Raw genomic sequence first — 25,023 nt, 5'->3', positions numbered from 1 at the left:
CAGCAGAGCACTGTGCAGGAAAAAAAAGAGATGATCTCCATGAACTGGTTTAGAGTGATGAGCAGGATATACTGTGAAGCAAAAAATTGCAAAGTTCAAAAGATTTTCTGCAGCCCACTTCCCTCTGGGGGGAAAAGACAGAGATGGAAGAAAATGTACACATGCCTATTCATTCAACACAAACAAAACACAGAAAGGACCAACCAGAAACCAAGAGAACGGCTTACCTAGAGTGCGTGGGTGGGGGTGGAGCAGAAGGAACAGAGGATGGGACGGGGCGGGGGGCCCTCCGCTGAGTGCACCTGCTTGCACAGATCTGACCACATGCATCCCGCCCCCAACGAATCAGCAATTGAAACGGACCAGGGAGGGGATACAGACAAGCACCAATGAATCTCACTGCACCATAAAGGATGCAACCTCTCTGGGAGCAGGAAAGAAAGGAACCGACTTAGGCACGTTTGTGAAACAGAATTTCAGCCGTCACACATAAGCCAACATCCAAGAGAACTCGAACAAATGCTGTTCTCTAGTTAGCACAGTTGTTTCCCACAGGGGTACGGTGAGCAACCCTGCATCTGCTGTGTGCAATGCACTTAAACGAATAAGAAACAAACACCAAGAGCAATGAGAGGCAGGTCTGGAGGATGAAGGATGTGAGGAAAGACGCGAGTGAGTTCTGTGCTCTTAGATCGGAAAGAGTTATCAGAATGAATCCATGCTTTTTGACATACGTACCTACGGATGGACAGACACAGGTAAGTGCATGTGTTTGCTTGTATAAGCACATACGTAACTTCCCAGCTCCGTCTGCTCAGGGGATCAGGAAGCAACGACACCCCAGCAGAAATGAGCACACCTGGCACCCAGATCTTGGTGTCTAAACACCGCTCTCCAATAAAATGGCCTGGGGCTTCTTGGAGAAGGGTGGATTCCATGAGCCTAGAATGGCTTTAATGCCAGAAAGTATGAAAAGACTGAAAAACGAGGAAGGCACATCAAAAGGACACAGAAAAGCCAACTGGAAAAAAGCTCCCGATGGTCACAGCTGGGGGTATTTGAGCAACAAAATAGACAATGATTGTTGTTGGATTATAATCTAGGGAAGAAATATTCAAGGAGTTACGCTGATGTAAATAAATAATTGAACGCATGAATGACGCTTTGTCCTTATATTAGTGTTGCAGTTAATAAATGCAGAAGGAACAACGGACACAGAAATCACCATTATGCACACACTACAGTAATGATTTCTGCAGGAAACCACCACCCACGGAAGCTAAAATTCACGGAGAAAGTAAAGGGATGAAGGACAGCAGTGCAGTTTCACGGCATCTCCCCCGCAAGACGCTGTAACTCACGAAGGGAGAGCATGGTAACTTGCCCGGTCCCCACCCGCCGGCCCACGCCGCACTGCTGCAAACACCGGGGTCTCGAAGCAAAGCCGCTCGAGAGCAGGGCAGTGGATTCTGCTTTGTTCATTTGTTTGCAGCAGCAACTGACTTGAGTTGGTTTCCTAAGAAAATTGTGAAAAACTTTCACAGCAGGGCTCTTTGTGGCATGAAATAAATCGATGGCAGAGCATCCCGAAAGAAACGGGCGGAGGGGGAGCCCCCTGGCAGGGCGCGCTGACCCCGGCGTCCTGTGAGGTTTTGTCTTGTTGGATGAAAAGTCCCTTTGGGAAAACTCTGGGGGAGGGTGCTCCGCAGCGGGCGTGTGGCGGCACGTGACCGGGACCAGAGCCCCTCGGAGACGCGCAAACAGCAGGAGCAGGACTGCAATCTCACATCGGGGGTAGAGGGGGATCTCAGTTGACGGCCTCCCTGCCTTGCTGGGAGCCGTGAGGGTGAGAGTTCGGTGCCATCAGAATGTGGGGCAGCCCTGCTTGGACGGAGGGGGAAGGTGAAGGGGCTGCATGGGTGGGAGAGCAGGCAGACTGTGAGGTCCTGGGGGTGGGGGGCCCTCCTGAGGGTGGAGCCGGCCCCACTTGGAAAGGGGCTGGCAGGGGGGTGAAAAAACTGTGATGAACGAAACAAAATCATGGCCACTCTTCAATTTCCAGGCTCACGCCGACCCGATCTAACAAGGACGGGGGTGTGGGAGCTGTGGGCACAGGTGTGCACTTGCGTGTGTGTGTGTGTGTCTGTTCTGGGTCCAGCGACGCGTGTGCGTGCGTGTGCCTGTTTGTGCTCTGAGAAGGTTACAGACCCCGAGGAGCACTTGTCCACGAGCACGTGGGCGCCTTCCAGACGCAGGAGGAAGCCTGGGTGCTGGAATGTGTGAATGTGTCTGTGCGCGGGGTTGTCACTGTGCACAAACCCACACAGGTGACCCTGGAAATACACCCCCTTCCCTGGCACCCTCTGGCCCAGGACAGGCCCACAACTCGTGAGCCATCCCTCCTACCACTCTCTCTCCGGCGTGCTGGGTCCGGCTGTGCGCCTGTATTAGTGTGTCTCCATGTCTACTGGGGGTGTGTGTGTGCGCGCACGTGCATGGACATGCCCATGCGCATGTGAACTCACGGGGTGTCTGGACACCAGGAAATCCCAGCACGAGGCTGTGTTCTCAGCACCTCCCCAGGCTGTTCCTCCCTCCCCTTCCTGCTCAGCCTCCTGTCCGGGGTTGGGACTTGGTCCCCAGCCCGCCTGCTCTCAGCACCCCACAGCCCCAGCACAGCTGGCCCCCGACATCTGCTGTGCCCCACAGCCCCCCTTCACTGGGGCAACTTCAACCTCAAATGCATGTCGCTGCCAGAGTCTTTAAAGCAAGCCTTCTCTGCTTTCATGCGCTCTTGATTACAGACTTGCAATATCTCAACGCCACATTACAAACTCCCAGCACTGGAGGCACTAAAGCGGCCTCTGCGTCATGGCAGGACCCAATTTCCAACACAGGCTGAGCCCGCCGCGCTCATTCTCGTCGAGCTGGCTGCGTCCTCGCGGGGGCAGTGGGGGAAGAGCCCCGAGGACGAGCATTCTCTCCACACAAAGACGCACAGATAACAACACAGCTCCAGGAGGAGGCTGCCTGCTCTGAGCACGAACATTCGCTGAGCCGCTGCCGGAGCCAAAGCCCAATGTGGGGCATTATGGAAGGAAGAGGTGACTCCAGACGGGGAACAGGGCGGCTTCTCCAGAAAGACCCGGCTGCTTGAAGAGACAGCGGACTTGCAGAAGTAACGGTCCTCGGGCATGGACCGATGCAGTGCAGGGACACCATGGAGGGAAGAACGGCTCTTCCCCGGGAGATCAGAGAGGGCTTGGCGGAGGAGCTGGGAGCGACTCCAGCGACCTTGTCATGGGTGGGGCCGGATCCCAGAGACATGGGAGGAGGGATTCCAGACGAAGGGAGGGGCGCACAGAAAGACGGAGAGGCCGACTGGGCCTGGACTTCAAAGGAGAGTGAGTGTTTCCGTTCTGCTGGACAAAGGTTCACATGGAAAGTCAGGCTGGGAAAGGTCCGCTGGAGACCTGACTGTGAGGCCCAGTTTCTTCAGGGAAACTTGAGTCACTGATTGATTTTAAATAGGTGAGTAACACCATCTGGTGTGTGTTTCTGGAGGATAAGCCTGGGAACTTGGCGGGAGTGAAGCAGGGACAACCGTCCGGAGGCGCCTAGCTCAGGCAGGACCGAATCAGCAACGAGACTCTGAACCAGGGGGCAGGCAGCCGGAGGGAGGGCACGTGGGAGGGACACCCCGGGCCTGCGTGGAGGGCAGCGGCCAGGACCCAGGAGGGCGCCAAGGTCCCAGACCCGGAGCCGAGAGGCAGACGGCGCTGCGACAGAAGCACCGGACCTGAGGACGCGCGCTCCGGGGCCAGGTGCCCACGCTGCGCGCCTGGAGCCGAGAAGCCCGCCGGCCAGCAGGAGCTGCCGGGCGGGGCCAAGGGAAGCTGTGGGCTTCGTGTCATCAGGGACGTGTGCACGGCGGTAACGGCCGAAACCACAGCAAGTCCGTGAACTCAGAGATGTGAGCGTTACACAGAGGGACCGAAGCAACACCTGTCTCAGGAGTTAGAGCAGGCGGTGCGGCAGAGATGGGCCGGCGTCAGAGTCAGGGCGGCGCCCGCGCAGGCCGGGTCAGGGTGGGGACCTCGGGGCCTCGGGGGCGCCGGCCTGACGGAGCCCAGGTGAGCAGAGGTCTCTGCAGACTTCTGAGATCATTCTGTGCAGCTTGAAAATGGGTATAGAAAGCAGAGATGGTGCAAATCGACTTTGAATAGTTCGAAGAAGAGAAGCGGGAGGTGCACGTCCCACAAGGTCCCCCGAACGTGGGATCTGGCGCCGCCCCTCCTGCGCGCACACCCACGGGGACTGAAAGCAGGGTCTCGCAGAGGTGCTCGTCCACCCACGTTCACGGCAGCATCACTCACAAGAGCCAAGGGCTGGGAGCAACCCAAGCATCCATCGATGGACGCACGGATAAACAGTGTGGTCCATCCGCACAGCAGAATATTATTCAGCCTTAGAAAGGGGGAAATTCCAGCACGTGTCACGACACGGGTGAACCTCAGGGACGTGATGCCAAGCGGAACAAGCCAGACGCAAGAGGACAAGTCCTACATGACTTCACTTACGTGAGGTCCCCAGCACCGTCAAAGCCGCGGAGACGGGGGGGGGGCTGGGAGGGGGTGGGGGTCAGTGTTTAACGGGGACAGAGTTTCCGTTTTTTAAGATGAAGAGGGTTCTAGAGAGGGGTGGTGGTGACGGGTGCACAGCAATACGAAATGCACTTAGCGTCACGGGCCTGTTCGCTTAAAAACGGTTCACGTGGTAAACTTCCTGCGATGGTGCGTACTTTACCACAGTTGGAAAGCTTCATTTATTTTGTTGCTGTTGGGGGGAGATAATTAGGTTTGTTTGTTTATGCATTTTTCTTTAATGGAGGTGCCAGGGACGGAACCCAGGACCTCGTGCACGCGAGGCGTGCGCTCTGCCACTGAGCTCTACTCTCCCCCACACAAATGAAGAATTTTAAATGTTTTGTGATTTTCAAAAGGTGAGAGAGATTGGTAGTAGGGTGGTGGGGCATCCTCAGGACAAGACTCTCTGCAGGTGGATGGGGCACCTTTGCAGGATGGAAAGGATCGTGGGGGGGGCATGCGGGGGTGGGTGGGGAGCAGAGGGCAGGGAAGGTTCCTGAAGAAAGGGTAGCTCTGAAGAAGAGGAGGAAGACATCCTTCCCTGAGGAGATGAGACAGGTGGTGACATGGAGGTGACATGGTCAGGATGAAAGAGGTCAGGAGGCCACGGCCATCTGGGGGCACCCATTGACCTGTGCAGCACAAATACGGACCACTGGGCAGAGCTGGGTTTCCAGGGAGACAGGAAAGGACCTGCCACCGTGGGGAAGGAGGGGCCGGGCCGGGCGACACAGAGGCTGCAGTGAGCGGTCCTCCGGCCCAACTGGCCGGCTTCCCTCAGCAGCCCGAGGGCCGTCTCGTCCAGGAGGGGATGAAACGCGCTTACACGGACCGGCAAGAGAGGCCCCAAACCCAGCAGCTGGCACGCAGCAGGCAGTGTGGTGGTCTCCAGGTAGCATGGGTGGAATGGGACGGAACAGTATAAAGTGGAATGAGGTCAAAAATCCCATGGGAAACCTCTCTGTATTACTTCAAACAACGGAAATGCACCTGAGTTCCTGAAAAGCCACAGCCTTCGGGCGTTGAATCGACGCCGTGTCGCACACAGGACACAATCCTGGCACAGGAAGAGCCGCACTTCCTCAAGGACAGGCGCACACCCGTGTCCCCAGTACCTCTGTCGTTCCCGCCGCCCACAAGGACAAAGCGAACGCAGAGAGAGCGCTGGCTCTGGGGGAGCAAGGCTAACGGCTCATCCCCCAGGGCACAAAGCGCAAACACGGTCTCTCGAAGCGCGGATGTAAGCGCGGATGTGCGTTTCCAGAGACAGCAGAGCGCTTCATCTCGCTAATGGCTGTCATCAAGGTAAGGGACAACTGGCCAGTTTGTCCCCCTCCTCCAAAAGGACACGCTGTAAGTCAGAAGCACCCACAGCTGCCACACACGCATCTCTGAGGGCGACACCGGCCCTCAGAGGCCCTGGCACCCGAGGTCAGTGCTGTGTCCATCCCCCCCACCGCCCGGTGGCTTTCCCCCGGGAGCTCAAACATAGTCAGGAGAAAAGGCACGCTGGGGAGAAAACTGCTCACTCCGGCCGCCACCAATCCCACCTAGGTTTCTCTGCACAATCATACAGACGATGGAACAGTCCTCGTTGCAAAACAAACCGAAGAACAGAAATGAGGGCGAATTCGCTTCAACTCACCAAGTGGTGCCGGAGATGGACAGTGACGAGCGGGGACCCCGACAGGTTCTGGGAGAGCCTGGGCGTCGGGGAGACCTCCAGGGAGATCAGGTGGCTGGCGGCAGACAGCAAGCAGCTTTTGCAATGTGCTGCCCCAGCGATCCTTGGAAACAAAGGGAACATCGTTACAAATCAGGGTTTTCAAAGGGGCGGCGTGCCGCTGGGGCTCAGGTTTAAAATACGCAGAAATGAACCCCTGTGCTGTACACCGGAAACTGACACAATACTGTAAATCGACTGTGCGTCAGTAAAAAACATTAACGCGAAGCCAGATTTTTGAGACTGAAGTCTCGGGTTGGCCTTTTATTTCTGTCATCCAGGACGTGGCTCTCTCTTTAAGGCTTGAAGCTGGGGCCAAAGGTGAGACGGAACCACTGACCGCACAGCGCCTATAATCTAGCAGAAGAGGGGGAGGTGGCCCGTGGAGTGGGGACGGCAGAGAAGCCAACACAGTGAGTCGGAGCCTCCGCAGGCCCATACCTGGCTGTGTGGCCTTGGGCAAGTGACTCCCCTGGTGGAACCTCGCTTGCCCTGATTGTTAACCAGTGTGGGGAGAAGTCGTGTGAGGGACACCTGCTGTCCTGTCACCCAGGATCCCATCATTCTCCTCCCAAAGAAGGGACCTCAGCTCCCCTCCAGGTGACCACCCTTCCCCACTTCCAGCCCGTGTGCTTTGGAAGGGACTCCCTCCTTGACTCAAGAGTAAACCCTGCTGTCCAGGCCTGAATTAATCAGAGCACTGCATTCCTCCTGGGGGTTTTCAGAGATGAGCACATGAGCCAGGAAGATCCCAGGAGGAGCAACAAGGTTCAGATGAGAAATCCTAGATCAGAGAGTCTCACGTCTCTCTGCTATATGTCAGCCCTGAAGCATGAGGTCTTGGTGGTGGCTTATAATCAGGAGCGGACAGACTGACTGGGAAGGGAGTCCACATTGCAGAAGAGCTGAGAGATCGAGCTGAGCGACAGTAACTGGATGCTGGATCAAGCTGCTCCTGAAGCCACCCTACCCGTGCACTTTTCAGTTTACATGATCCAGTAAACTCCTCTTCTGCCTAAAATAGCTCGAGCTGGAGTTTCTCTCACTTACAACCCAATCAAAAGAACCCTGACTGATATACATGCCACTTGTCTTCTGGAGTCATGAGGCTGGAAGGATACTCAGGGCCAGGCAAGCAAGGAACCTGGGGGGCAAGATCTAAGGAGGTGCTCACGGTCAGGGTCTGGCACAGGCGGCCCTTGAATGAGTCCCAGACTGGGCACTGCTCAGAATGCCGTGCTCTAGGTGACTGCCTGCCTCGCTCCCGTCGGGCCCTGCCTGGCCTGGGGCAGCATGTGTGTGGCTGGAGTTTGAATTTCAGGCAGCTTCCGCAAGGGTGCCTGAGACTCGGAGTCATCCGGCCCCACTCGGGGCACCCAGCCATGTGCGGGTTTCTGGCCTAATCTGGACTTGGCGCGCCTTCCTGTTCGCTCTCCAAAGCCCGACTGAGGATTCCGCGCCTCTGTGTGTTTCTGCCCAGAGAACCATCTTCAGAGCAGCTGAAGGGCCCCTGCGAGCTGGGCGCACCGTCTTCCTCCGCCTTCGACTAGTTTTACCTGCTACCTAGACTCAAACTGGGGGACTTGGGGCGGAGCTGGGGGGTCCAGCAGCCCCCCTCCCCCCACCCGGCCCGCTCTCCTCACACGAGTCCCTGAGAAAGAGCAGGCCCCCAGAGGCACGCGGAACTATTCCTGGAATGGTAAGTATGAGATGTTTACACAAACAGCGCCATAAAGGTTTAACACCCCAGCCCTGCCTTCAGTAGAGCAAGTGGGTATCGCTACGGAACGCCACCAAGCACCCGGGTCTGAGGCAAAACACAGGCGTTCACTCCTCGTGCCCGTGGCATCACCACCCAGGGCGAAACCCCGAGGCTCCCCTGGAAACTCACAAAACACGTCCGACTCCCTATCTGGTTATCCTTCCTCGGGGAACCCTCACTGGAGCCTGCCCAAAGCTAGAAGGCACCCGTGGAAGAGGAAACACGCGTTTTCAAACCCAAAACACGCCGAGAAGAAAGCATCACTCTAGCCTAGCGTTTCCCAAACATTTTTTTTTATTCTCGCCCCTTAAAGAGTCTTTTTAGAAACATTTTTTTCTAATACCCCACCCACCCCATGGAATTTTAGTATCACAGAGATACAGTAAATCTGCTTACATACCTAAACATGCTTTCTGGAACTTTGCAAAGCCACAGCCATTGTAACATCTCAGACTCTGTCCCCAAAACCAATTTTCACCCCACAGAGGTGGCATCACTCCCGCTGAGAATGCCTGCGGTTCAGCTTCTGTGTTAGAAAGTTAAGACTGGCTTGATGTCACCAGGGGCAAATTAGACCCAAAGACAGAAAGCCATGGTCCCCAGTGACAGAGGCCACGCGCTCACAGAACGAGCAGGCGGCCCAGGTGGGCGGCCTCTCTGCCCGTGACTCCGGGGAGCTAAGATGTCTCAGCTCAGCATCGTTTCCCCCGAGACTCCAGGTACCCAGCCCCTTAAAGTCGTGCTTTTCTCTGCAGAAGTCCGTGAATTCATCGTGTGTGTAGTTCCACCAGACAAACTAGAAAACATTTTTCTAGCAGAAATTAGGACTATAATATGAGCCAACAATAAAATCGCAACCATGAGCGTGAGCCCCTAAAACCAGAGCACCTTTATCACTCCCCCTTCCCCAACTCCATGCACATTTTCTAATAGTTCGTCCGATCGGCGGTCACCTCCCACTGGGTTATAAGCTCCATCAGGGCCTGATTCTTATCCATCCTGGTCACTGCCCGACACACAGTAGGTACACACTTAATGTGTGGGATGAATGAATCTGCTCACAAGCAGACAATGACGACTTAGATCAAAGTCTTAAGAAACACATATGGGGAAAATGTAAGCCTTAACGGACAACCTTCTATCAACAGGCAGAATGCAAATCCAGAGCGGATTCAGATTCCATGACTGCACTCCGGGATTCAGCCGCACGTAGCCTGGTAAACACCGCGTTTCAGGGCAGAAATGGATGCCAGACTCACCGAATCACCGTGAGGCTGTCGGGCGACCCTGCCCCTAAAAATACTTTTACTCTGGAAAAGCGCGATTTCCCAGTTTAAGCAGACAGGTTTGCACGGCTGGTCCCCAGTGACTCACTCCTCCTGCAGCCAGCGAGGCCCTTCCTCCTGGCTGGGTCTGCCCTGCAGAGGCCCCGTCCAGGGGGAGCCCGCCGCCCCAACACGACCCACCCAGGTCGACAGGGATGAGACATCGCACCGACTAAGTTTACTTTTTAGATGCGATCACAGAACGTCGTTTACTCTGTCTCTTTTAAAGCGTCTTTATCTTTTAAAAATAGAGACTAAATATTTACAGATGAAACTGAACGATGTCAGAGATTTGCCTCAAAATAACTAACTGGTGGGGCCGGGGAGAGGGGGCGGGTGTGCGGACGAAGCGCAGACGGCCGTGGGTGGGAACCGCTGTGACCTGGAGATGACCACCTCTCTGTTTTCACAGATGCTTGAATTTTTTTCAGAATAAAAAGAGGTTGTTTTGTTTTGTTCTGTTTTAATGACTTCACTTAATCTTTCCGGTCCCTTGATCAGCTGATTGATTTAGCACGGGGTGGGGCGGGCGGAGGTAACCCAGTTTATTTGTTTATTTTTAGGGGGCACTGGGGACTGAACCCAGGACCTCGTGTGTGCTAAGCATGCGCTCTACCACTTGAGCTACACCCTCCCTCCTCCTTGAATTTTAATAAGGGTTTTGCTTTGTTTTCATAAATCTGGTCCAGGTTTGATTTCTTTTTGAATCCACTAGGAGAGTGAGCCCCAGACAGCACTGTTCCCGGGGGTCGCACCACGTCGGCCCCAGCCCACCGACGGGCACGGTGCCTGTCTGGTGGCCTGTCCACGCCCCCTCCAGCTCCGCTCAGGAGCTGTGTCCTCCTGCCCCGTCAGCCCGAGGAGGTCGCAGCCCACCCCCTTCCCTTGTTCCGAGAACATTTCCTGTTGCTATGCTACCCTCTACAGTGGGGAGCACACCCTGGCCTTGCAAATAACCCGTTAACTCAACTTCCCCCGAGTTACCCATCTGGCCCCTACGGGGGCTGGACTGACACAGGCCGGAGTCTGGGTCTGCAGGTTCCCACATTTCAGCACATTTGGGCCGAGACCACCCCTCTGGTCGTCTCTGCCTTCAGTTAAACACAGAGAGGATGGAAGACACCAGGATCTCAGGGGCCGATGTGGCGATTCTGAAATCTGCAGGCGAAACACTGACTTCCAGCGCGTGGAGGGATCAGCTCTGATCCTTGAGCCGAAGAAGCCAGCACACGGGGACCCCATAAAGGGGCCTCGTGAAGACTCCATTCTGAGTATCGGGGGCCCACGGTTAGACCTAGTCATACAGGGAAGTAAAAAAAAAGTTTTTAAACTGCAAATATTCTATAGTAAATGAACCATTTGTCTAGCTAGTTCGGCCCAAAAACTCCACTTAACTCTGGAGCCCAGCCTCACCCTCGCCATCGGAGCCGCGTTCATGCTGACCGCCAGCACAGCAGCAACAAACCGCTGGAAACGCCAAGCAACACACACCCCTTCTTTTTGCTCAACCATCAGAAGGTACGTCATGACACTCGCCTCGAGATGCTCTAGGGTGCGTCTTCTACAAGGAAAGCCTGTCCCCTCCGTCACAGCCACACCGCCATCTGGCTCAGAAAGCTAACGTGGCTTCCATACGTGATCTGGCGCCCGGCCCACAGGCCAGTGTCCCCGGTGTCCCCGCGGTGTCCTCCAGAGCTCTGCTGCCTTCCAGTCAAGGGGAGGGCTGCACCCCATCTGACTCCCGGGTCTCATTCCCCCCCGAGCTGGCAGAGCCCCCACTCCTCCTACTGCATGGACGTTCCCCAGTCCAAACCAAAGTTTTGCAGAATGTCCCTTGACTGTGTCCTGATGGGGGCTTCTGGTCAAGCACCTGGGGGCAAGATGACCCCACCGGCCACGCTGACTCCTTCCCACTGCTTCACTTCGGGGGACGCAGGATGTCAGCCTGTCCCGATGCTGGATGAGACCTGTTGGTGGGAGTGAGGTTGACAACAACTCTGCTCTTGGGGACCTCCTCACCTGGTGATCAGCAGGTAGCCCGTGGGGTGACAGTGAATGACAGCCCTGTGCCCCCAAGGCCCTTCACCCAGTGGTGCTGGCACAGAGGATGAATCAGTGACTACACCAAGGGCTGCAAGATCGTGGATTCTGACTCTGTCATTGCTCCTGCCTTGATTGCTCGGCGTTAACTCTACAAAGAAGTGGAGACATTTCAGCCGAGTCAGCCTCCAGGAATGCATCCTTCTGAAGCACCTGAGTGTCCATCAACGAGACACTGACACCGTGAGGGCCAGTCTCAGCCCGTCTCTGCCCGCTGGAGCTCTGGGCTGCATGTCCCCTATGGAGGAGGAGTGGGAGCAGGTGACCCTGCCCCGTCCAGCTCAGGTGGCTGGTTTGAAGGCATCAGTTATCCCAGTCGCTTGTCTGGCAGGAAGAGAATCAGTAAGAACTCAACACTCCTTGTACTGCGGGGCCAGGGGAGGGGAGACTTGGAGGACCGCTGTGTGCAGGCGGCCCTGCAGGGACCAGCTAAGCCCCGCCCAGGACCTGTGGACGGTCAGGCGTTGCCCCAGGCAGGTGTCACTTGGGCCCTGAGTGGTCCACACAGGGCGGGGCGTGGGGCTGGGGAATGCATCCCAGTGCATTAAACTCACGTGCTGACTCCACCCCCAACCCTGCAGAGGGATTTAAAGGACATTATGGTTCCACCACGTCTTTTCAACCTCACAAAACCCATGAACAGGTGAAGAGGATCGTGCACAAAACTAAAACGGAACGAAGTCAGCAGTGCCTGCAAGTGCAGACGCCAGAATGCTATCAGTGCGATTCCACTGGTCTGCTTCTGATCCTGCGTGCAACTTGCTAATTATCTCAGAGGCAGATCACGGGAGAATGTCCAACCACCTTGTGAAGGGATAAAGCCAGCGAGCGCTTAACATCTCACGTTCCAGGGCTTCGCGCTTTATGTAAACCATGAGCTAAGCACTCACGGAGCCCCTCGGACATCGGGACAGCCGGCACCCCTCTTAGAAAGGAGGACGCAGGCACGGAGGGAGCCAGGCACGTGCTAAGCTCACCAACGAGCTTAAGTTACACATAACGGCCCATCTTGGGGAACCTGCCTCCCAGGGAATGCGCGTTAAGCTAAAACATCTTGGTTGAGCTCACAGGGAGCACCCTGACCAGGCCCCCTGGGAACGACTGCAGGAAGGACGAAATTAACACACCCCTCGGGAGGCTGACCGGACCCAGGAAACGCCTGACTTTGCTCCCTCCCCTCTGAGTATAAAAGAAGTCTGAATTCTAACTCAGGGAAGATGGTTCTTTGGGACACGAGTCCGCCATCTTCTCCATCTGCTGGCTTTCCGAAGAAAGTCGCTATTCCTCGCCCCCAACAACTCGCCCCTCAATTTACTGGCCTGTCGGGCAGTGAGCAGGAGGAGCTGAGCCCCGGAAACAGCCATAAATATGTGTTCCTGGATTTCACTGGAAAGTCCGTTTCTGTCTGAACCTTCCGCAGAGAGAGCTTAAATAAGTACGTGGGGGCCACGAGTGGGTCCACCTTTCACTCAGAATCTCGGGTTTGGAGAAATTTCCCCCAAAGAGTCGAGAAGGGATGTTTCGGAGGAAAGTCGGTTGCGTCTTCCTTTGCGACTTTCTCGAAGAGAGGCCCAGAACCTGGCCTTCCTCCGGGTCTACAGGTGAACCACGGCCGCGTGCCGCCCACCCCAGCCCTCCCCCAGGGGTCTGCAGGAGGAGCGGCCCCTCACATCAGGCGTCGGGGGAGGCGCTTCATCGGAGAGACACGAGACCGCAGGGCGCAGGCGCCGGCACCACGGGGAGGTATTTGCCATCTACCCTCCATCTGTAGGTGGGGCAAACAGCCGCTGCTCCCCACCACCGATGACGCCAGACCCCAGCTGCAGCTCACCCCCGGGCTCCCCCCACCGGCAGGTGGAGCAGACTTGCAGGAATGGCCCTCCCTGCACCCATCAGCGCTCCCAGTCTCCGTCCAGTGGGGCCAGGAAGCGGGGCCTCGCTGGGGCCCGAGGAGAAGGCGCTGGATGGCTCCTTCTGAGATGCAGGGCCCTCTCCCGAGCCCCCACTCTGGGCCGGGCGCTGTGCCAGGTGGCCGGGAACGGAGCTGGACCCGAGCCGGCCTGCTGCCCTCCACTGAGCCCCTGTCTGGGGCGGGTCTGCCCTGCCAGAAGTGGTTCCATCCTCCAAACACTAACTGTAGAAACAGTCCCTTGGGCTCACACCTCGTTGGCACCTTCTCTGCACGGGCCCTGGGCTCTGCCCTCCTGCTCCCTCCCAGCGACCCCGTGAAAGGGAGGAGCGGGCCCCCCTCCCCGATGATATTTCCACCTTCCCTAATCGCTCCCTGGGGAACCGGCCCCTCCCCGTGGTCTGAGTAGGGCTGACCCACCCCTGAACCCTACAGGGTCACATGAGCAGACGTGGCCAGTGAGAGAGCAGGATCAGAGAGCGGGATCCTCTCGCACCATGACTGGGGGGCCAGGATGGGCGCTTGATCTGAGTGGGCCAGTCACAGACCTCCCTGGGCTTTGAATGAAACTGACTTTTCATTCACGAAAGAGACTCACTTTCCTTCTTGAGATCTCAGGACCCAAACCCATGTGGGCCTGAAGCTACAAGAGCTAGCCGTGCCTCGATGGAGGGGTCTGCCTGGAAATGAGCCAACACAGAGGAGGGCAGAGGCAGGGGACAGAGAGGCCAGGTCAAGACAGATCCTCTGGGTCCCTGGATCCAGCCATGCCTGAAGCCAGCCTACGGCCCTTCTTAGTCCCGCGAGCCCTTAGTTCCCTGGCCTTCTGCCTAAGCTGATGCATCCCACACAGTCTTGACTGGTGTAAGCATGTGCTGCCGGCCTCGCATCCCACAGAAGTGGAAACTGAGGCTCAGAATAATCGAGTCACTTGTCCAAGGCCACACAGCTAGCGAGGTGGAACCCACACGGTCATCACTGCGCTGTCACATGCCCCAGGACTTGCCGGACCCCCAGTGTAGGAGTCCCTGCATCTCCCTCGCTCTGATAGTGGCATCACAAGTCCTCTGGCACACACCGAGGTCAGCGCCTCGCAAACCCGCACGCCCTCTCCCCGCTCCATGCCGTGCGGCCCCAGGAGACTCACTTGGTGTTGGCTGGCGGGATGTTGCTCAGGTAATAGTGCATGGAGTGGTAGAGGAGGCCCACGACGGTGGTCCAAGCTGGGGAAAGAACAGATGGCAGACACCTGTCAGCACCCCGGGGGACACGCGGGAGAGACACAAAGCCCTCGCCAGGCCCGCTCGCCCAGTGACACGCAGCGTGGACCTCACATCCAGGAGCCGGGCAGCTCCCGGGGAGGGGGGGAGGTGGGGAGGGACGCCCAGGGTCAGAGCTGGCGAGAGCCCACTCCACTCTTCGACTGTGAATTCAACCGTGGCGACCGCTCCCCGCCTCCCGCCCGAGCCAGCTCTCGCCGCACAGACGCTGCGGCTCCCGGGGGAGCCGGACCCGCCAGGAACAGCACGAGCCTCCAGCTGCGGCCGCAGCCCAGCGCGGCAGCCGTGAGCGCGTCTCGGAGGCCGTCTGCGTGGAGTATTTATAGCAACGCCAGCACTTGAGCGAGGCAGCAGAAGCAGGATTCACAAGTCACCCCGACGTCTGTCATGCCTCCGGCTGGGTCCCACCTCTCAGAATATCACAACTTGGAAGCCGGAATCATATATTCCGTTACTTCCCTCCACCAGCTCAACAGGAGGCTGGGGGAAGCAAGCCGCGAGCTGACTTCTCAGTTCTTCCGGACTCTGTGGAGGGTGTTAGCATTTCACAAATGCAGTCAGCAATGCTGATCGCGCTCACCGCTCCCCGTGGGCCCGGCCCGGGATGAGGGCTTTGCTGGTTCAGTTCCCACTGCCACGCACTGAGGCAGGTACTCTGACTGCCCCCTGTTTCACAGAAAAGGAAACTGAGGCCCGGCACGTGCAGCAACTTGTCCAAGCCACACAGCCGGTAAGTGGCCGAGCCAGGATTCGAGGCCAAAAATTCCAGCCACAGCGTCGGTGCTGTGACTAATACGTTCTCCTGCCAAGTGTGAGAAGTTTCCATATGTACAGACCACGAGGCTGTGGCCCTGCCAGTTCTGCAAAACTGAGGATTTCCAACACTCCATGCAGCCGGGGGGCGTGAGATGAGAAAGGATCGCATACGCAGCCGGTCACCCGTGGCATTGTCCGCCCCTGAACTGCACTCCCCCGTTCACCCTGAGTGTTGGGGGGACGGCCCCCTGAGGGCAGGACACACCTGACATCCCGGAGCACCTGTCACACCAGCCAACTAGAGGGAGCAGGGAACAGAGGAGGGCTCCCGAGGGCCAGGGAGTGACGACTCCTTGCTGGGAGAGGCCATCACGGTCCTGCATCACCCAGCCTGGTCCCCAGTCAACAAGGCAGAACCAGGAAGCATGTGGCCTCTGGCCAGGTTGTCAGGAGCTAAGAACCCACGACTCCCTGACTGCCCAAGGCCCCTGGCAGGAAGGGACAGGCCTGCAGAGCGCAGTCACCTTTCAAGGGGCAGAGGGGACAGTCACTGCAGCAAAAACGGCCAGAACCACCTGGGGCCCCGGATGGAGTAACCAGGGTCACCTCGGCTGCTGGTTCATTACAGCCCTCGGCTTCATCCTGCCCAGGAGGACCCGGGGTCCCTGAGCAGGCAGACCCCCTCACCCAGCCTGAGGCCGCCCTGAGCGGGGAGGCGGTCACACCCGTTCAAGTTCTGCTAGCGAGGAGCCGTGCAGATTCAAGAGGACGCACAGCCTCCCGCCCGGAGGACCAAAATCACCCAGCGGGCTGCCCAGGATGCGGATTCCCGGCCCCTCCTCCCCAGTCCCGGCTCGCTGGGCTGGCGCGGACTTGGAGTGAGCCTGGGAGAACACGTTAGGCTCCTCCAGCGACACACTGTGTTCCCACCACGGAGACCTGGCCCAGAGCCGCCCCCGCCGGGACCGGGAGGAGGCCGGGCAGCCCCTTGGCCAGGCCAGGCCAAAGCTCTCCAGGTTGCGTCTCCCCCCAGGGTCCCGGGCTGCAGGGGTCTGCGGCTGTGCTCACCTTGGCTGTGAAAAGCCTCTTGGGGGATCTCGATGTAGCTCTGGCCGTGGGCCGGGAAGCGGTAGTGGGAGGAGTTCATGGTCTTGGGTAGGAGTCTGGCCACTGAAAAGTCTAGAACAAGCCAGAGAGGAAGCTGCAGTCAGTCGGCTGCAGGGCAGGAAACCGGGCTGTAAACCCCGTCTGCTTTTGCCTTTTCTTTTCTTTCTTTTTTCTTCTTCTTCTTTTTTTTTTTTAACAGAAAGAGCTCTCCTGGGGAGTGTAATTACCTTTAGGAAACGAGGACCTAAAAAGTAGGTGCATTCAGGGTGGAAATTGCAACCGTGTGGCTGGCATGTCTGCCCGCCACACGCTGTGGGGGCTCCAGGCCTGCAGTGACCCCTCCGCCCTTGGGGCAGCCCCTCGGCTCCAGATGCCTCAGGCACTGGCTGCACCCAGTCCTGCAGGGAGACCCCTGTGCTGGGGGCGGGGGGGGGCTCCTCCTCCAGGCTGGGGAGCCCATGAAAACACCTCAGACACCCATCTTTGACGAGAGGCAGACACATCATCCCACCCCGGAGGGAGCTATCCTGGCCGACAAACTCCCGTTAAAACTAACCCAAGTGGGTGAATTCAGCTTACTTCCCAGAGCTTGGCTCTGGGGTGACGTATTCGCTCTGCCATGCTCGCCAGATATAGACTTTCAAACAGAAGGGCCGAGACGTCTGCTTGCAGGGGCTGCGCGAGGGTTATCTTGGCAAAGCCTCCAGCTGACCGTGGGAAACCTGACCGTGCGCCCGTTACCCCACGGACACTCCAGGCCGTTGTCATACGAGATGAGTTTGGCCCCCAAGTCAGCATCCAAGGTTCACATGGTCCTGCATGAGCAGCGCGCTGAGCACGGCCGCCGTGACCGAACTCCGCCTTCCTCCAAAATGTGACCGCGCCTCGGGCAACGTAGTTTAGGACGCGGGACAGCGCTGTCCCTGCTGCTGGCGCGCGGCGCCGAGGGAAACGCGCCCCGCGCCCCGCCGGTCCCCGCCCGCGCACGCGCGCCGAGCTACCTGCCATGGACGAGGAGCCCGCGATGGTGACCTGGGGCTCGCTGGCCTGCAGGTTGGAAGATATGTGGCCCAGGACGGCGTCGACGGTTTCTATCAAGCCCAGCACCACGGCGCTGTCCTGAAAACACCACAAGAGGAAGGAGACGTGAAGAGGGAGCTCATGCAGTGATGGCGGGAGAAGGAGGCACCAAACGCACAGTCAGGCACGGTGCTCGCCGTCAACATTCCTCCAAAGGAGCACCGCCAGCACCTGCTGAGCCGCCTCACGGGCCAGGCTCTGTCCTCACGCTCCCGGGAGAGGAGAGGGTCACACCCCTACCCTACTTGACAGGCGCGGAGGCGACCACGGAGGTCACCCAGCCCATCGGCTCCAAGGCATCCATGCTCAGACGCGAGTGACTGGGACCTGGTCCTGGCTCCAGCCTCAACTCTCTGGGGACCCTGGCAGGTCTCTGACCTGCCCCTCCAGCTGCATCCCCTTCTGTCTCACGAGGAGGAGGGTAATCAGCCCCAAATACCCTCCAAAGTGAGGATGCTAGCAGTTTTTTCCTGATCTCCATGAAGGGGCAGGTGCTTCGGAGACGCCAGCACCCCAAGTCATCCCTGGCCTCCCCCATGTGCTAGCTAGCATGCCCTTCCCCCGTGGGAGTCCCCACACTCACTCTGAGGCCCCACAGCAAAAGAGATCCCAGTGGGTGCCACCCCAAGAAGGCAGGGGTCCCTCCTGGCCACCCCATTTCTCTGCAGTGAGCTCAGACTGAGCTGTCACTCATCGTCAGACACAGGTTGAGCAGGGAGGGGCCTCTCAGGTTCCCGCAGGAGCGCAGCGTGTGAATCTCTGCCTCACTGCCTCCCCTCCTTCCCGCCTTTCTGAAACAAACATCTGTCTGTTGCTAAGCGTCCTCGGGGTTCTCACAAACACATGCTCCACGAGAGTCCAATGAGCTGGAAATAGAACACTTAGGCCAACGTGAGACCTTTTCCTTCAGGCCTGTGTCTGATTTCAATCAGCCAAGCACAGTTAAGCACAGGAAAATCTGTTTCTGGCAGGCAGTTCTGTTGGGTGGTGGCTGATTCATATCTCCTCTTTAATGTACAGTAGAGCCTGCCTAGGTCTGAATAGTTTCATGGTTATTCATGTTTTGCAGCAGAGCCTTCAGGAAGAGTTAACTGAAAACAATGCAAAAAAAACATCTGCTCTGGTCCTCCACAGGTCAGCCTCCGGGTGGTTCCCAGCAGCAGCCCTGCACACAGCACCCCCACCCCCTCAAGAAATCATGAACTCTGGAGGGCTGTGCCTTTTTTTTTTTTAATGTGTTTCTAGGTAAGATCACATCAGCCTTAAATTTAAGACCATTTTTTTTCTCCCTCTGCCAAGGTGAAGTCCAATCTCATTCAAATAAAAAGTTCACAAAATGTAAACCCTGGAGCAATCTCATTACTTACGAGAGAATGAGATGTCATTCTGCCTCACACTGGCAAATATGCATTGAACACTATAGGAGTTCAGAAAAGGGAGCAGTGTAATGTCACACTGGTATGTGTGCGGCCAGTCTAGGCAAGGCAGTTAAGAGTCTTGTCTTTCTCCACCACCTCCACGGTGGGGTAACCTTGGAAGTTATGTGCTGAGACAGAGACATTAGAAAATGGACCAAGCCAGGATCCTCAGGTCACTGGGTGGAGAAGAGGCTCCTCTGACCCATATCAGACTTGGCAGGAGTAAGAAGTAAATGTCCACTGTGTTGAGCCACTGAGATGTAGGAGCTATTTGTTACTGCAGCACAGCCTAGCCTAGCCTGACTGATACAGCATCATGGAAGAATATGTAATATCATTGGGAAGTGCTCTTGACATACTGAAGGAAAATGGGTAAACTCAGGTCCATAGCATATGTGCAGACTATATATGCATACAAGAGAACTGAAAACTAGACTCTAAGGAATATGCACAAGAGTGTTAACATTATCTCTAAGCCTGAGGATTTCAGGTGACTTTTATTTTATATACTTTTTATCATCTGCATTTTCTAACTTCTCCACAACATATTCACTTGTTTTATTTCTTAAATAAGTAAAATCAATAAAGTTATTTTAAAAAAGAAAACAAAAAGTATTCTAACCTCCTTTCTAATTCTTTTGATTACAGAGAAAAAGAGACGCTGTTTTGATTTTTACACTTAAAATCATGAAGTGAAATGTCCATTGACAGATGACTGGATAAAGAAGATGTGGTGTATATATACAATGGAATACTACTCAGCCATAAAAAGAATAAAATAATGCCATTTGCAGCAACATGGATGGACCTGGAGATCATTATTCTAAGTAAAGTAAGTCAGAAAGAGAAAGAAAAATATCATATGATATCACTTATATATGGAATCTTAAAAAAACGAACTTATTTCCAAAACAGAACCAGATTCACAGACACAGAAGACAAATTTATGGTTAAGGGGAAGAGGTGGAGGGATAAATTGGGAGTTTGGGATTTGCAGATACTAACTACTATACATAAAATAGATGAACAACAAGATCCCACTGTATAGCACAGAAAATAGCCTATTAATAGCCTATAATGAAGAAAAATATGAAAAGGAATATATATATATAAATATATATAAATAATATGTGACTGAAGCATTATGCTGTACACCAGAAATTAACACAACACTGTAAACCAACTATACTTCAATTTAAAAAGAAAATCATGAAGTGTATTGTTACATGTTCTACTTTTTTCATTTAATCTAGTGATCTTTAAACATTATACATGTGTTTTATTATCATTCAGGAACAATGTGATGGTGAAAATATATGTATTATTAAAATGATAAACAAGCCCACATTCTTCATGAAGAAATCCATTTCCCTGCGCACGACTGACAACGGCACCATGTCCCCGATGCTCACAGAACTCTGGTCCACAGAGAAGACAGAGCATGGCAAGTAGGTCATCTATCCAGTCGAAATGAGCTTTTATACCCCGGATCTCAGGACTAAGGGCTGTTTCCCTCACAGATGAGGATGGGGCCAGGTTAACGCCCCTTCAAGGAAGACAAAATGGCTCCCAAGGTATGTACGTTTTGAAGTTCAAAATGGTCTTTCCTCTTACCTCTGACACGGCAGTCCAACTGGGCAAACGAAGAACCTCTCCCACGGTTTTCAAGAAAGTCTAAAAGCAGACAAGACGACACTGCTGAGTGCGTGTCCTTAAGTCTCAGAGGCGTAAGACCTTCGATTTTCCCATCTCTGCCAGCCACAGGCTGCGTTTTGAATATGTGAAGTAGTAAATGAAAATAGCTCACATGAATGGATTGGGTTATGTTTTACAAAGCCCTTTTATACGTGTTTTCTCATTTTTTTCCCTGTGACAACCCTTTAGGCAACGAGAAGCATTCAGATGTCAGAATGAACACCATTTAGTTACAGCAGAAGCCCTAAGCGCAGTGCCAGGCCCTCAGTAAACGCCTGTTGAATGAATGAATGAATGAATGAATGAACGAACGGCTGAATGAATAAACAAACAAATCATGCTCAATATGCTTTCCCTGGCATTAAACAAAACAAAACACTTGTTCATTGGAAATTACCTCTCCATAAAGCAGAAGTTACTTGGGGGCACTTGGTCAAAATCACCTTAAAACCATGTCTGGTTTGGCTCACTACTGTTCTGAAAAAGGAAGTTAGCTTCTAACATCTTCAAACTGGGAGATTTAACTGAAAATATATGTGTTTCCTGGTTCTTTTGAAAAAAAAAAAAGCAGAAGCTAGAACAATCCCTACCCCACTATCCCACATGGCTGCCACTGACCAGAATTGAACAGCAGCTGCTCCCTTGGGCAGATGTGCATTCCCCGGGTCACCCCAGTCCTCACCCCGCCCTATGGCTACACCTAGTCTGTCTCCCTCATTTCATTACTCACGTGGGTTTTTAACTGTGTCTCCTACTATCAGAATTACACTTAGAGCCTGATCTAAGTCTCTTGTATTTCCAACAAACTGCCCTCTCAGGAAAAAATCCCGTTCTTCCTCACACATTTAGACACTAAATATGTAGAGAATACATCACCAAAACCCCTCACTCTTTCATTTATATTTATTTTATAGATATTAAGACCCTAAGTGCAATGCTGAAGAATTTAGAATTAAAAAAACCAACCGTGATCTCTGTCCTCACTGGGCAGAGTTTATAATGTAGACCAAGGACCAGCACTTTTTTGTTTTTAAAGGGTACCTAGTAGAAAATTCAGGCTTTATGTGCTATACCCTCACTCTGTCACAAACCCTCAGTCCTGCCACTGTCGGGCAAAATTAGCCATAGACAACACACAAGTAAATGAGTGTGGTACGGCAAAATTTTATTTCCAAGAACAGGCAATGGGCTAGATTTGGCCCCAGGGCTATAGTTTACTGACTCCTGATCTAGAGTGGTTCAGCTGAATAGAAATTCAACGGGAGCCACATTTTTATTTTAAATTTTCTAGTAGCTGTATTTTAAAAAGTAAAAAGAAAACTGGTGAAATTAATTTTAATAACATATTCTACTTGGTCCAATAAACCTAAAATATCACTGCAACAGGTAATCACTGTAAAAATGATCAATTTGGCATTTCACATTCTTCTGTTAAACTAAATTTTAGAAATTCCATGTGTATTTTACACTTACAGCACATCCTAATTTGAACTGGCCACAGTTCAGGTGTCCAGGAGCCACTTGTGGCTAATGACCACTTTATTACCCAGCACAGGAAATGAATTCTTGTCATTTTCCTGTTCAACTATCAGTGGTGAGAAGCCAGGACTTCATGGAAAATTGGATAATGGATGCCAAAGATTTTTATTTCTCAGCAAATCAGAGATTGGTGGAGTTCTGGGTACATCGGCATGATTCCTCTCCGGGACACTGAGAGTTGGGTATCTCCACACGGATCCACACCAGAGGTCTCAAACTGATGGCCCACAGGCCAAATCTGCCTCATGACTGTCTTTGATTTGGTTTGTCCATAATTGCTTTTAAATTTCAGTCAGCTGTCTATTTTTTAAAATTGGATGATTTTCTAAAAAAAAAAAAAAATCCAGGTATGGAGCTTTGCTTGCAAAACCAGAAGCGGTCATGGTAAAGATTAAAATCAGGTGACTCGGAGCAGCTAGCTGCTCCTCCCTGTGGGTGGGTGCCTTCCAGTTTGCCACAGTCTCCACTCCTCCCTATTGTCCATCTGACCCCGGCATCCATTTACCTTATTTGGCCCCTGCACGCACCTGAGCTTACGACCTCTGACTGTCCCGTCTGGGCGAGGGGAGAAGGGAGTCAAAGCAAAGAGGGAATCACCAAGCTCAGGAAGCGTTTCCCAAGGAGACCTGCACTGGATTCTCTGTTCCCGCACAGACACCCCGTCAAGGCTGCGGAGAGGCCCGAGCCCTCCCGGCAGCCTCCTCCCTCTGGGCAGCCTCACACCCAGACCGCTGGGCTCACGTGGGGAGCCCGGAAGTGCTCGGGCCGCCTCGGCCCCGCCCACATCTCCTGTGATTGGCTGAGGCAGCACGCCGGGACCCTCCCCTCGGCCAGTGATTGGTCTAGGCACGGTCATGTGAGGGGATATTGGCAGAGGGACTCATGGGAAAGACAGTCCCTCCCCATAAAGGCAGCGGCGCCCTCCCCCCTCCTTTCTCGCAGGGTCGCCGTCAGTGAGGCGTCGTGTGTGCAGCTGCCCCCGCGCCGCCCGGGAAACAGCAGGTGCCGAGGGAGCCGGAGGGCTGCCTCCCGGACCCCTGCCGTGACTGAACGCCGAAGAAACCGATTTGCCTGGAGGCAAGCGATTAAATGCTCTGATTTTTATTTTTTGAAAAGTATTTAGTCATATTGGTGATCTGCGGTCACAACTGTTATACCAGAGAGAGCCCTGGGTGAGTGAGTCTGGAAGCGGAGGCGTGCTAGGACACAGAGCTGGGTTTGCTAGAGCCCTGAACCCCCCGGTTCCTGCAGCTCCGCACCTCGCCTTCCAGCGCTTTTCAGAGCCCGTGGTCCACCCTTGCCCTTCAGCCCTGAGCCTCTTGGAGGCAGGAAGTGGCTCTCAGCCATCCTGCAGCCCCAGACCTAGCATGTGCTATGAATGGATGAAAGCAATCTGAGAAGTCCCTTGCCTCCCTCACCTGGGCAGGAAAGCTGTTGGGGCCCGCCCTGCATTTCAGGGTGTCTCTGTTTACTGAACACGTGCTTTCACCTGCTGCTTTGGGTGCTTCTCTGGGTCTGTTTTCAGCAACCAGTACGAATTCAGAACCCTTAAAAAGTACTCATCAGGCTTTGCAGAGGAACCCATTTAGTCCCCGATGGGGTGACTACTACTGTATCTCCCCCACTTCTCAGATGAGCAAAGTGAGGCAAAGAGGTGTTAAGTAACATGACCAAGGGTGCACAGGAAGTAACCAGCAGAGGGATATTCAGCCCGGCAGTCAGACCCTGCACATCCTGCTCTTCACCCTTATACTGTACTTTTGAAGTGAAACTACTCAAACACCCCTTCTGTCTCCACATCAGCCAAGAGCCCTGGTGCTGAGATTGAAGTTATCAAGTCCACGAGAGCCCAGCATCCTCCTCTACCTTGGCCTGGAAAGATTTTGAGGAGAATGAAAAGAGAAAGCACCTTGGTGCCAATGCCTTGCACGGTGCATTTACAAAATGATTTGGATGAGCCTGGGAATTCCCACTGAGATACAAGTCACAGCGCTGGGGTCCCACTATGGCCCCACAGCTAAATCTGCCGAAGACCCAGCTCCACCTTTTACCTGATACAAGGGAGACGGCAGAATTTAGAACAGGAGCTCCAAACCCGAATGCCTACGGGGGCCAGGTAGATGGGGAGATGGGCCAGGCTGGCTGAGTACTGAGAAAAAGAAATGAAGGGTTGAGTCCCATCAGAAGGAGGCCCCACGGAGCTGTGCAGAGCTGGCTGGAGTGGCTACACCACCTGGTTTGTTTGTGAGAAGTCTCAAGTCCAGACTTATACAGTTTCTAATTTTTAAACTCTGTGTAAGTTAAACAAGACACATCTGTGGGCCACAGTCTGACAGTCGGCCATCCCCGATCCGCTCGGCACAGAAATCAAACAGCTTTACCTTGGTGAGATTCAGTCCTGTTTCCTCCGAGAGGGATTTATTGGGTAAGCTGAGGGACACATTTTGGAGGTAATTCAAAACAACTCCAGCACTCTGGAAGTTCTTCCTCTCCTCTGTCAAGTTGGTTATGATGGGATGGTAGGCATTGGTGGGTGGCTAAAAGAAATCAGCGACATTTAAAATAAATTATTTAGGAAGGGTGGTGGGTAGAGAGCTCAGTGGTAGAGCACACGCTTAGCATGCACGAGGTCCTGGGTTCAATCCCCAGTACCTTCATTAAAAAGAAAAATCTTTAAGAAATC

The 25,023-nt window shown here is 54.4% G+C and overlaps 1 protein-coding gene across 2 annotated transcripts in view; it reads right to left on the bottom strand.

Moving 5' to 3' along the window:
* ADGRD1 (adhesion G protein-coupled receptor D1) overlaps window positions 1–25,023 on the bottom strand; it is a 125,640-nt gene that overhangs the window by 68,545 nt on the left and 32,072 nt on the right. For both annotated transcript variants that reach the window (XM_072953375.1, XM_072953376.1), the window contains 6 exons: window positions 24,722–24,877; window positions 20,721–20,780; window positions 17,610–17,727; window positions 16,570–16,680; window positions 14,613–14,688; window positions 6,292–6,433 (listed from right to left, as the gene is read on the bottom strand). In XM_072953375.1, the coding sequence (XP_072809476.1) occupies window positions 6,292–6,433; window positions 14,613–14,688; window positions 16,570–16,680; window positions 17,610–17,727; window positions 20,721–20,780; window positions 24,722–24,877 (663 nt within the window). The remainder of the gene's footprint in view (window positions 1–6,291; window positions 6,434–14,612; window positions 14,689–16,569; window positions 16,681–17,609; window positions 17,728–20,720; window positions 20,781–24,721; window positions 24,878–25,023) is intronic.

Source organism: Vicugna pacos, chromosome 32 (genome assembly GCF_048564905.1).
Source record: "Vicugna pacos chromosome 32, VicPac4, whole genome shotgun sequence".
NCBI classification, from domain to species: Eukaryota; Metazoa; Chordata; class Mammalia; order Artiodactyla; family Camelidae; genus Vicugna; species Vicugna pacos.
The sequence above is the reverse complement of the archived record's forward strand: the minus strand, read 5'-3'. Positions and strand labels throughout refer to the sequence as shown.